This window comes from Bufo gargarizans, chromosome 1 (assembly GCF_014858855.1).
Source record: "Bufo gargarizans isolate SCDJY-AF-19 chromosome 1, ASM1485885v1, whole genome shotgun sequence".
In the NCBI taxonomy this organism is placed as follows: domain Eukaryota; kingdom Metazoa; phylum Chordata; class Amphibia; order Anura; family Bufonidae; genus Bufo; species Bufo gargarizans.
Window position 1 is genome coordinate 639,035,783 of NC_058080.1, and position 13,320 is coordinate 639,049,102.

At 41.6% G+C, this 13,320-nt stretch overlaps 1 protein-coding gene across 1 annotated transcript in view; it reads left to right on the plus strand.

Annotated features, from left to right (window-relative positions):
- The window catches only part of KIAA0825 (KIAA0825 ortholog), a 203,599-nt gene that overhangs the window by 170,597 nt on the left and 19,682 nt on the right, over positions 1 to 13,320 (plus strand). The window contains exons 15-17 of the mRNA XM_044282656.1: positions 3,884 to 4,105; positions 6,083 to 6,491; positions 12,474 to 12,633. Of these exons, the coding sequence (XP_044138591.1) occupies positions 3,884 to 4,105; positions 6,083 to 6,491; positions 12,474 to 12,633 (791 nt within the window). The remainder of the gene's footprint in view (positions 1 to 3,883; positions 4,106 to 6,082; positions 6,492 to 12,473; positions 12,634 to 13,320) is intronic.

Below are 13,320 nucleotides of genomic sequence, written 5' to 3' on the forward strand. Positions count from 1 at the left end.
AAAAATTAAGTGGAAAAAAAGTTGAAAAAATAAAGTTTTCCCCCCCAAAAATTAAAAGTTTCAAGTAAAAATAAACAAAAACGTCATTTTCCCCAAATAAAGTAAAAAAAATAGCAAAAAATAGGGCGTATATCTGACGCAGATTCGGTCACAAAGGGAATTTGTGACCGAACCTGCAACTTTTCCACGCTCACGCCTTGTATTAAGAGGGCATCGAGTGGATGGGGAAAGGGGCAGCCGGCCCGTCTCATTTATCATTTTCTACACAATTATCTAAATCTATAGATTTAGGCCGGCCTTGGATGTGCCTAAGTTATGTAGAGACCGTCGCCTCTATATAACTTAGGTGCATCATGCGCCTTTGTAAGGGGTATTAAAGGGAACCTGTCACCCAAAAATCGCCTATTAAGCTGTTTACAGTACCTTATAGTGCTGTATACTCGTTTCTTGATGCACTTTTTGTTCGTTTTCCCGCATGTCTGCTCATTCAGAAATCGATGTTATATTCAGCTGCTGCCCCGTGCTTCAAGTCAGGCTTGAAGTCACGGGGGCAGCGGCCTCGGCGTCTTACATGGCCCTCTCCCCGCCCCCTGCCTCTGTTACTGACAGCCGAACTCCGAATCCGGGACCGCGCTCAACGGCCGCATGCGCAGTAAAGGGCGGCAGGAGCGCGGTCCCGGCTGCCGCCCTTTACTACCGCCCAGTAAAGGGCGGCCGCTCAACGGCCGCCCTTTACTGCGCATGCGGCCGTTGAGCGCGGTCCCGGATTCGGAGTTCGGCTGTCAGTAACAGAGGCAGGGGGCGGGGAGAGGGCCATGTAAGACGCCGAGGCCGCTGCCCCCGTGACTTCAAGCCTGACTTGAAGCACGGGGCAGCAGCTGAATATAACATCGATTTCTGAATGAGCAGACATGCGGGAAAACGAACAAAAAGTGCATCAAGAAACGAGTATACAGCACTATAAGGTACTGTAAACAGCTTAATAGGCGATTTTTGGGTGACAGGTTCCCTTTAAGACCAACGTCTAAAACGCTGGTCTTAATAAATGACCCCAATACTGTATACAGAATGTATGTACCAATAATGGCCTCCATTGCATCTCTGCAGAGGTTGTTACCCAGCTTTCCCAGGTTGCTGAATTCCATATTTGCCTAGTTATGTAGTTATAAAAATAAAAAAAGTTATAGCTCAAGTGACTATGCCAGGGGAGAAGGCTAATATAAAGTCTCTTTCATAGCTAATTGTATTTAAGCAGTGATAATGCACCTTCATTTTTATCAAGTGCAACTTTCATTCTCCAAGGACACATAAGTCATAGTTACCAGTGAGCGAATCTGTTAAAATGGCCAGCATTTCCATCTGCATACAATACACATGCCAGAAACAAGTCCGTCAGATGTAGATTTGAGATGCAACAGCTGTCGCAGAACTAGAAAATGCAAAACGGCACAACTCCAGTTTACTGTGAGTCAAAAGCGGGGCTCGATGAGATGGAAGAACATAAAACACAGTCTAATTTACAAGAGATGCAAACCCAGATGGCTTGCAGTGTGTTGACTTTAGCAAAATGCATGCTGTTACATGTCAGTCCTTCAGTTCAGCATTTTAATTGGCATTTACACAGTGTATGTTGTCAATCGTGCTGTGGTGCATAATCTATAGGTGTGTGCGTAGTAAACGAAGAAAACGGAAGCTTACAATTAGATTGCACTTTATGTTGTGGGAGGTATGTGCCCAGATCTCATAGGCCAAATAACAAAACTTTGGCTACTTTCACACATGCGGTAAAGGTATCGAGCAGGCTGTGCCAGCAGAGGAACAGCCTGCTGCTGGTGTTTACTGTAATTAGCATAGCCAGATAAGGCAGTGCATCACTGGATCCCATTGACTATAATGGGATCAAGCAGGGATTTGTCCTGTGTCCATCATGACAGCTGGGTTTTGGCCAGACAGAAAACCAGTGTGTGCACCGTTTTTTGTTTGGCCAAAACTCAGTGCTCATGCTGGGTTCTGGCGGTGAACAGCAGTATCTGGCTAGTTTGGATCCAGTAAATTCCGGCAGGCAGTTCCTCTGCCGGCACAGCCTGCCATATAGCTTTACCACATGTGTGAAACTAGCCTTAGGTCTCTTTCACATAAGCAATACAGAATTTGTCAGGGTCTGTTCAGTGAAAAACTGACGTTTCTTATGCAAGTTCAATGACGTTTGTCTGATTGCGTTTGGTGTTTACGTTTTTTTTCTGTGTGGATTGCATCTGTTTTTCATGTGCGTGAAGAAAAACGCTCAACATCTCCTTACAACCATCAGTGAAAAATGCATTGCATCCGGATGCCTTCTCTTTTCACGCAGCCCCATTTATATGGGGCAAGGGCTGCATGAAAAACGGACGATATAAAACATGTTGCAAATTTTTCCTGAACACAAAGATAATCAGCTAAAAATAATGTTTATATGCATTCAGTCTGGATGCTGTCCATTCTCAAGAAAACTTGGTTATTTTAAATTAGCCTAAGTATTCCCCCTATGTGTTATATGACAATTTACAATTTTGTAATTAAGTGGATGAAATTGTTAATAAAATAAAAGTGCAGTCTGCCTCACCCACTTTACCCGACTTTTGTCTCGGAGGAAGTAGAACAGATGCTTTATAAATATGGTGCTCTTTCTAAAGCATATTGCTCAGTGTATTGAGATCAGACAAGCTGCATAACTACACTGATAAATCTCCCCATTACAACTGTAAATTCTCTGATTCCTCTAATATAGAGCATGATAAAACTGGCTGCCTGGAGCCACCACTGGAGGGAGCTCAGTGCACATGAATTTACACAGTTTACATTGAACTTCATGGAATCTGCAAAAATATATATGCAATTGTGTCAGGTGCTACAAAATACAGTGGTTTTATGTTGGCAACAGAAGAAGTTTGCCACCAGGATCCCCTATCCACTAGCCCCGTAGTATTTGCTTTATCTGCTACTGTCCATGCTCCAGAAGTTGAAATATGAGGGACGGCATAGGTCCCGCCTACGTTGCCTACCTCATCCCATTTTTTGGAAGAGTCGCAAGCATAGTATAAAAAGGGGAAAAGTTGCACATTTTTGCACTAAATGGGCCTTGTGCGATAATGTGTGACAATTCTATGCCAGATTCCACCCAAAATTTTCTTCGTAATCATGTTGCCCTTGAGAATAAAGTTACCATGCAACTTATTTACTACGGTGAAATAAAACCCAAAAAACAATGGTGGAATTGCTGTGTTTTTGTGCTCTTCCCCCTAAACAAATAAGATACAACACATTGTCTGTGCCCCAAAGTGCGAAACAGTTCTGTAAACAATACTGCAACACCAACAGTTTGTGATTTTGCCAGAGCCTGCATGCCTCCAAGTAAATTCTCAATGCTCAAAGTCAAGTAGATCATGATTATGAAATGATGATGTGAAATTGAACAAAAAATAAAAAAAGCTAGTTTATGTTACGTTCCTATAATGTTCCTATGATGATAGCGCTCAGTCTTCGAATACATGATATCCCCATGAGACCTACACAACTTTTTCTGTTACTCCCTTTCAAACACCCTTACACCTGTGCACTTGAATCGGCCAAGTTTTGTGACTCTTAATGGCTTCTAAAAGAAAAATTACATTTATTACATGAATGAACTTTCATCCTTGAGAAACAGAAATCATTATTTGTTACAAGAGTTATGGAAACCAGGGATCCATTTCTAAATCACGGCTGACTGAAAATTGGTAAAATGTATAATTCTATTTTACAGTTTAAATGTCCTCCAATTTTTCCCATGTATTTTCATATAATTAATGCATAAATAGTGTCTGTAAGATTCTTTGGATTAATGTCCCTTTAATCTTCTTGCTAGTGCATATCAGCAGAAATACTGTGCTCAGATATTTGAGAAGAACCTTAATAAGAGCGGTGAGAGGCTTGGTGAACCAGGTTACCTCATTCATCAGTTCCAGTGAGCCCACCAATCATTCTTTCTCCAGTTCACATCCTCAGAGTTTTCTTGATGTTTTGCTTAAAGCTGTACCAGAAAAATGGAACTTTACCAACCCAAGGGAGCCCAAAAAATACCAGAAAAGTAAGTGTTTGCCTAATTTAAGTTACTTTATAGTAGTTACACTAATATTTGCTCTTGCTGCTACTAAACATTTAGAATTATGATTTTGAGTTTTCAGACTTAATTTTAAAGGGGTTTCCCGGTAATAATTACTTTTTATCTAACGCCCACAGCCTGCCTGCTGAAAGAGAAAGTTCATAATTGCCTGCTCCCCACTGCTCTGGTCTTCCACGCTGCCTCCACTATGTCAGTCTTCTGGTTCCCATCCAGCACTTTATGGGCATAGTCACATGCTCGGCTACAGCCAATGCCTGGCTTCAGTAGTGATGTGCTACTTGTCGCTCATAGAGACGTATTAAAAGTTTTGACAACTGGCAGTCTGAGTGTTGAGACCCCCATCAGTCTCTAGAAAGAGGGGAAAGAAGTACGCATATCTCGCATTCTCTCTGTTTACTATAGAGGATGGAATCAAGAGCAGCCAGTAGATTTAAGTTGAGCTGGTTTTGTGCAGTGAATAGAGAGAGAACGCAATATGCGCACACTTCACTCCCATCGCTTTAGAGATTAGTGGGTGTTCAGCACTTAGAGCCCCACTGATCAAAACATTGGATATCTCCATCACAGATGAGTGAATTTCTTGAAATGAATTTCGGGTCCGATTTGCCAAAGTTTCCATTCAGGCCTGAAGGATATCTAGGATAACAGCTAAGCCATCTACAAGTAGCTTTTTTCAGGCAAATTATCCTTTATCACAGCAGATGATGTTACCTTTTATTACCTGAGAGGTCTTGGGGGGGGGGGGGGGGTTCTGGGTGGGTACTATTTCTGTTATGGAGAGAGCCTAGTATACATGAGGTATATTGTAGCCTAGGCAATGCTTCTCTTGGTTTCTAGGAAAATGTATGCTGATTAGCACTTCTAACATTTTGGTGCATGAAAAAGGCCCAGCTTTCTTTCCCTTTTTGTCCAGCAAGGAAATGTGAGTATATTTCCCAGAAACCCAAAGATATGCAAATTCCCTTACCAGCAGAAGATATGCTAATTTGTCTATATTTTCCTCAGAAACCAAGAGCAGTGTTGCCTGCCCGCATACTAGGCACTCTCCACAATGATGACATATCAGACATTTTTTTTAAGGATTAGTGACGCTTTAAGCAGAATTGTCCCATACATATGCAGTATAGGTTTACTCTTTGCATCTGATACCCAAGCAGTACTCAAGCTTATTGGAAGGAGGGCTGTTCAACTTAGCCAAAACAGCCCATAAAGCTTGGAATGTTGCTGGACTATATTATCAGCCACTGAGTACAAATTATTAGGTATTTTTACCCCATTACTGGGAGGTTATGGAAGCAGCGTAGCTTGTTCTGCTCTGCTGTTTACGTAGCTCCCATTTCCGACAATGGGAGTTACGGAAACAGCGGACCGCCAACCCCCTTGGCTGTTTTTGTAAGCCTGGCCACCTAGGGCTAGTGCTTAGTGCCGTTTCACTGTGCAAAATGGTGAGATGGGACAACCACTTTAATCCACTGGAATAGTTGTGGAAGGACCAGAAGCAGGCAGTTCATGGGAGGAAAGCACCAACATAGTTGACGCTGTTTTATATGTAGGAAGGAACTAAAATTCGTTCAAGCGCATATGCAGGACTATTAAACAATTATAAAAAAAAGTTTAATAGCAGTTTATTCCTGCAAAACGAGGTCACGCCAGTTACTGAAAGCAAAGGTTCACATACTTTTGGCACTCGGAGACATGTGATATTGAATCATTTTCATCAATAAACAACTAGTCTAATATATTTTATTCTTTTTGTTTGATTTGGTTATCTTTATCTACTTTTGGGACTTGTGTAAAACTCTGATGTACTTTTAGGTCAAATCTATGCAGAAATATAGGAAATTCTGAAAGGTTCACAAACTTTGAAGCACCACTGTATGTCCTTGAGTTACCAGAACATGGCAGCAACATATTAATTTTTTTTTCTTTTTCCTGGTAAAGACGTTACAAGATTGACAGCTGAAGCATTCTCCATTGTGATCAGCAAGCTACCTTCAGTAATTGCATGCCTGCCTCCCCCAGTGAAGTACTTCTACTCATTCTCAGAGAGAAAAATATCAGAGCAGTACTCTGTATGTAAGGATACAGGTATGGTTGTTTGGAACTTAATTGGTATTATATGTCATATATTAGAAGATGGAAATGCCATAGAACAAGCGACAGATACCACATTGTCTCGTTGGAGCAATGAAAGGCTCTCTAAAGTGTGTCGATGCTTAGAAAAGACCATTGGATTAAAGACCGGAGACCCCAAGGATGATCTACAGAGTGTATTTAAAGACATTGAAAGATTCCGACCAAAGTGGATTGAGGACCAGCTACGAAAAGCCAAAGTTCTAGGTTCAATCAGGTAAGAGACTGTTATTGATTTTATATATATATATATATATATATATATATACTCATCTCTATCTGTATACATCTTTACTGAAGCACATTGTGAGAGTCCTCTCAGCAGCAGTGCCTCTATTATATCATGTAATGTATAAAATGGTTTGCAAGCTACTAGAACATAGTATTGCATTTTTCAATTTTTCATCCATATAATCTGCCTTTAGTGTGGCATTTTGATTATTTCTTAAATGCTAACATTTTGAAACTTGGCCTGGAAACTTATTGGCATAAAGATTTTTACTGGATTTGATGTTTCTTAGCCATCTAAAAATGCAGGTATGTATTGCAGTCCTGTGAAGACCCTACTAAATGCCCTGCCAATCGGTTGGTAGCAGCCAGGCATAGTGTATATTGACGCATGTATGGTGTGAGGATTAAAAATCAGAATAGGAAAAGGGTTTGTCTAGTGCATACAGATGCGAAAGAAGGCAAAGATGGTTCTGCAATATCTATTCTTCATTTTCACACGTGCAAAGTCTTCTGTTGGATTGGGGTTAGATTGTCGACAAATTTCAGTTTTACCCCTATCGCTCAAAAATCACTCTGTAGAGAATTATGCATGGGATTTTGATAAATCTTACAATTTTTGCTTGGATAAATTTCCATGTCGTTTTGAGCACTGCCCATCAAGTTCCAACATTTCCCCAAATCATTTCCCTCATCATTTAGACATTTGTAATTTGATGTGCTCCTGAGAGAAACGCAGGTCGATTTCAGTCCCATTCGTTTCATACATTTCAGTAGTGGGAGTATGCATTGACTGAAGTAATTTGCAGTCCATTTCATGAGTAACAAAAAGCATCACTTGGGAAGTTAAGAATTCCATCTGACCCCCCAATTAAAAAATAGCTCAGAAAAGTACAACGGGGTGAGATTTATCAAGACCACTATTTAACACGCCGGTCTTAATCTCTACCCTGGTTGCATTAGATATGTCACAATTATTAAGAGGCACACAGTGTCAAAAAGCCCCAAAAAGTTTAAAAATATTGCAGCACTACAGTGTGCCTTAAACTGTGCAATTTTTTTGGTGCCAGTTTTCTGGTGGAAAGAGGATGATACATTTGTCCCAAGATGTCTTCATGAATATCTAAGGTGGTGGCTTACTTGATGCACTTTGTAACACCCACTGTGCCAACTAACCAGTGTGACTTTGGGCTAAATCTAAGGGTGTTGTTCAGGTGGTTCCCCTGGCATTCACCCTTTAACCCCTGTACACAGATCTGAACCTCACTGCAGGGATCAAACCAGGCCGCTACCTCCTGGAATAGTGCTGGTGTAGTTGACAGCTGACTTACAGGCGTCAGAGACACTGGGGCAAAGCACCAAAGACTCAGGCAAAAGGTGTAGCCTGAACAAAGTCCAAGGTAAGTTTATGCTGAGTACATGCGTATTCCAGATAGCAATTCCAAGTTTGGGGCAGGCTGAGTATGTGGTAAGTCCAGGTAGCAGTTCCAAGGTCAGGACAGGCGACAAGGAGCTGAATTGGTATACAAGCGAGGTACGATACATGGGTAATCAGACAAGAGATCATACCCTCGCTGGTTACTAGAGACTAGAAAACTTCAATGCTCAGGCAAGAGGGTGGATGCACAGCGCTGCTAAAGAGGGAGTCTGATCAGCACCTTAGTCAGCAGGGAAGGATTAAGTGTTGCCGTTAGTAGTGCTGAAAGGAAGTTCACTGAAGTTCAGAGCATTAGTCCCAATACACTAAGGGAGAGTAGAGTGACCCCCATGCTTGCAAGGGACAGCGTCAGACATGGGCCACCAGCCTAACAGGTAGTTTAGTCAGTTTTTCAGTTCCATGTGGCGAATTTGAAAAAGTTTTGAAGTTAAAAAGTTATTTAAATCTGATAATATGTAGGAAATGCACTCCTTCTGGATGGTCAGTCATAAAAATCCTCATCTTTGTCAAACTATTTTGTGTTGTAATGTTTTTTTTTTTTTAGCCCTTTGCCTTAATTGTGGTACAGCACATTGCAGATGTAAGTAGTTTCCCTTTTATCCCACATCGTCATACAGATCAATTATTATACACAGTAATATGTTATATAACACAGTGTAACGTGATAAAATGTTTTCCGATAGAAAGGAATACAGACAGACATAATAAAGTGATGACCTCTGCCGCACAGTGAATTTTAAGTAGTTTAGATGTGACTTTGACTTGTACTGAAAAAAACGTATAAAGTGGCAGCTGTATGTACCGCCTGTCGTGTACACTGCCTGAAAACATTACTATTCATTAAAATAACCTTCACTACAAAGTAACACCCAGGCTGTAAACAGTCATCTTGTATTTTAGAGAACATGCTGCCCAAAAAAAGTGAGGAAATGTCCGTCTTTGCAAAGTAATTTGTGGCGTTGAAGATTATTGTTTTTCATCATGGTGACCCTGACTTGGCTGGCTGGGTGCATATACAGATTAAGATGAATGCAGTTATTCCTTGGCTGAGGTCTGCCTCTTTCAGGGCACATTCTCCCTAATGACATGATTGATAGGCTATACCAAATACAGAGAGGAACTCATTAATCATAGCACTGACTGAATCCAATCATCTGCTTCACCTGCAAAGTGATGGACAGGAAAGGATACAATTCGGGTGATACACTCCTTTGTCAGAGGGCCCTCAACTTTTTCAATGTCATCTTCACGTACAAAATCCTCGGATAAAATAAGGTGGTTTGTACCTGCCATGAAATGCGTGGCATTGCATTGTCCTCCTATTGCCAAAGAAGGCCTTGCGGATTTGCAGAAGCCTCTTAATTATAGACCGCATATAGTTTAGGCCAGAGTGGTGGCTTTTTAGTATCCAAAAGGTACAATTAGACTTCACAATATTCTCTGCCATTAGCTCAGATGCTACCAAATCTTTACAATGCATCCTTACCATTACTAAGTTATGGAAAACGTTTTATATTAAGGTCAATGGAGCAGATTTAAAATAATCTACACACACTAGAAATATCAATCAGGGCATATCTAACGCATGGTACACGTGGCTTGATAATCGCAACTGAGGACTTTAGCTTGGACCAGTGTGTATTAGTAGATACTTTTACATAGGATAATATACTGCCTCAACACAATTGAAGTTATCTGTATAAGCACATGTTGTATATTTTCTCTGTGTAACTATATTTTGAAGGTGTTTTCTGGGTGTTTGATATTGAATCATAACGGGGCTCCATGAGGGAGCAAGAGGCCCTATACTGTTCTTGGATGGGGGACCTTTGCTGTCTGTTTCTGCCCCTAGTCCAGAAATCAGAACAGATAGCTCTTTTTTCTAACATGATTTGTAATGTTCAGCGAATCAAAATCGATCCGAATTTCAGGGAAAATTCGATTCGCTGAGGAGCCGAATTTTCTCTTGTTTCATGGTAACAAATGGATTTTCCTTGAAATGGGTTAAAAAAAATAAAACAATAATACTTACTTCATCTGTTTGAGAGCGAAGAGTCAGCCAATGCCATCTTGATTGACGATCCCGCATGAAATCCCATGCTTGGTGACGTATGGCGCCACCACACCAGCTGGCGTGATGTCATCATGGGCTGTGTAAGATTTCACGCTGGATTTTAAATCAAGATGGGGCGGCCTGCTCTTCGCAATCAAATGGATTATGTAAGAATGATTTAATATTTTTTATTTTTTTTTGCACTTTAATTTTACGTTAAACTCAGATGCTGCGATCAGCAATGAACGCAGCATCTAATGGGGTGCAATGATGGGGAGCGCCCCATTCGCCGTTCCCTGTCATTGCACCCACCACTTACAACTAAATGCGCTTCATGACCAAGTAATTCGTCATAAAGTGAATATTTTTGTAAAATTCGGCAAAGCAGCCGAATTGAATTTTGAAAAACTTTGCTCATCACTAATGATTTGCATTGGAGATCTGTCTATAGGTGCAGATTTGGGGGTGACTTTTTAGAGATACTTTGGCTACAGTGTGACATGGGATTGTTACTACCTACGGTATGCTCTAATGGAAGAGATTCTGTGAATACGATATGTCGGGTATTCAAATTTAGGCCTCATGCACATGACTGTGTCCATATTGTGGTCTTCAAACCATGGATCTGCAAATACGGATGCCTTCTGTGTGTAGTCCGCATTTTTCTCAGTCTTGTTACTAGAAATTACTATTCATGTCCATAATACGGACAAGAATAGGACAAGTTCTATAATTTGTGGAATGGACACATGGATGATATCTGTCATGTCTGTTTTTTTTTTTTTGTGTGGACCCTTAAAAGTGAATGGGTCCACATGCAATCTGCAAAAAACTTCAGATTGGACAAGGGCACAAAATATGGTTTTGTGCATGAGGTCTTAGACCTGCACACGACCTGCTCTGTCCGTTTTTTGGGCGGACCCATAGAAATGGATAGGACATAGTCTATTTTTTTATTAATTTATTTTTGCAGGAAAACGGAATGGACATATGGACACATTGTGCTGTCCGCATCTTTTGCGATACCATTGAGATGAATCGGTCCACACCCAAACCGCAAAAAATATGGATTGTATGCGGACCGAAAATATAGTCATGTGAATGCCCACTTATATTAATATTTTGTTTAAATCCAGAAGAGAAAATGTTCTTTTATTCTGCTGTATAAAAAATAGCATAAAAAGGAAGAATTAAGCCGCATGCGTTACTGAGATTAGTCATAAGGCGAACAGATAAAAATAACTTTCCAAGTGATTCTTGTAAATGAAACACCAATTTCTGTTGCAAAAGAGAGAACTGGTTTTCGTTTCATAGCCTTAGAACATAAAATCAACCCAAAACACACACATGAAGCTTATTGTACAAATTAAAGACCTTTATTTTCTGTTAATAAAAGCATTAGGAGCACTGGGCTTGCACTATTTACATGGGACTGCTTCTTACAGCCCTTACGTTATCCACAAAGCCTTTGTATGACATGCATTCTGGATATCTGGAGTGTTCTGTTATTTCTGGGAACTAGAATATTAATTTGTCTTTGAATTAAGATGTCAAGTGTCCTCCTCCATATCTGGATTTTTATAATATGCAAATGAGCCTCTAGGAACGGGGGGGGGGGGGGGGGGGGGCATTGATCCTGCTCCTAGAGGCTCCGTTCTCCCACTTCTGGCCGTGCCCTGCTACACTTCATTGACAGGGCCAGGCACAGTTTGTCTCCGATGGCCAGCCCTGTCTCCTGGGGAAATTTTGCGCCGTCCCCTTCAGTATTTAGTGAAGGACGCTCGCCGGCTGCCGGCTTCACTCACTGCGCCTGTGCTGAATACTGAACGGGACTGCGCAGGCGCGAGATTTCCACTGGAGACGGCTGGCAAGCGGAGACCAACGGTGCCTGGCCCTGTCAATCTAGTGTAGCAGGGCACGGCCAGAGGTGGGAGAACTGAGCCTCTAGGAGCAGGAGCAACACCCCATCTGCTCCTAGAGGCTAAGTAGCATATTATACAAGTTATATTTTTTCTCAATAACTGCGGCAGGCAGTCAGATGGCACTAACATAGTCATGTTCAGCTGATATTAGCACATCGCTTAATACCCATTTTCCTGCTGACAGAAACCCTTTAACTTTTATTCTGCCAGGTTCTGCTCCTGCACTTTGAAGTGCTTTCTGTATGGAGCCGCTTCAGAGCCCCTCCTCTGTGCTCTGAGTGACAGCAGTCGCATCCAATCAGGGCACCACAACAGCTGTCACTCAAAGTGTATCAAAGTGTCAGATCTCCAGTCTTGTCCCATGAAAATATTTACAAAAATGTGAGGGGTGCAGTCCCTTTTGTCAGATAGTGTACATTGAAGAATACCTATAACGCATGATTTCCCTGCCTGCATCATGCACAACATTCTGGGTCCCGTCTGCCGGCAGCGCGCTCCAATATGACACATGATTACATTTCACAGGCACTTGTATCTGGCATTTTCTCTTTTTTCCAGTGACTTTGCGATGCAAGAAGACAGTTCAGTATTAAAAGACCAAGGCAGCAGGCTCGATCTGACTGAGCAGAAAATAAACATGATGGTCCTGGATATCTGCCACAAACCAGGTGGCAGCGAGTACCTGAGGCAAATTCATCACATCATCCAGCTCAATGAGGTAGGGAAACTGCCTTTTTGCCGAGCAATTAGGTGTGTAGTGGGTTGAGGCAGACTGTGCTGGCAGCTGAGCATCCGTCAAAGACGTGGTCATACTTTTTAAAGTCAGTAGCGGATTAGGCATTACATTACAATCGAATCTCTTTAATATTCCTGGCTTTTTAGTCACATTTTACAATATTATTCTTGTTGTGGGAAATTACAGAAGACACATTGAACATATTACACAATTGATATTGATCCTCATCTACAATACAATAGTCCGAATTGCACCTAAAGGGGTTGTGCAGCCAGTACATATTGATGACCTATCCTGATCAGTGGGGGTCCGATTTCTGGCACCCCTGATGACCAGATGTTTGAAGAGGCGGCGGCGCTTGTACGAGCGCTACTTCTTCTTCAAGATTACATTGCGCGTAGCCTTGCTTGCAGCAGCCGCGCAGTGTCATTTCAAGTGCTCGTCACATTCAAGTGAATGGATTACACTGCGCTTCCAAGACGACATTCGGTGTAATCTTGAAAGAGGAGGCTTGTATGAACCCCATCTCCTCTTCAAACAGCTGATGGGCGGGGGTGCCGGAAGTCAGACTCCCACCAATTGGATATTGATATGTGGGAAAATACGGATCAAATACAGGTGCGCATAACAGATTATTTATTTTTGGTTGTTGCATCCATTTTTGTTCCA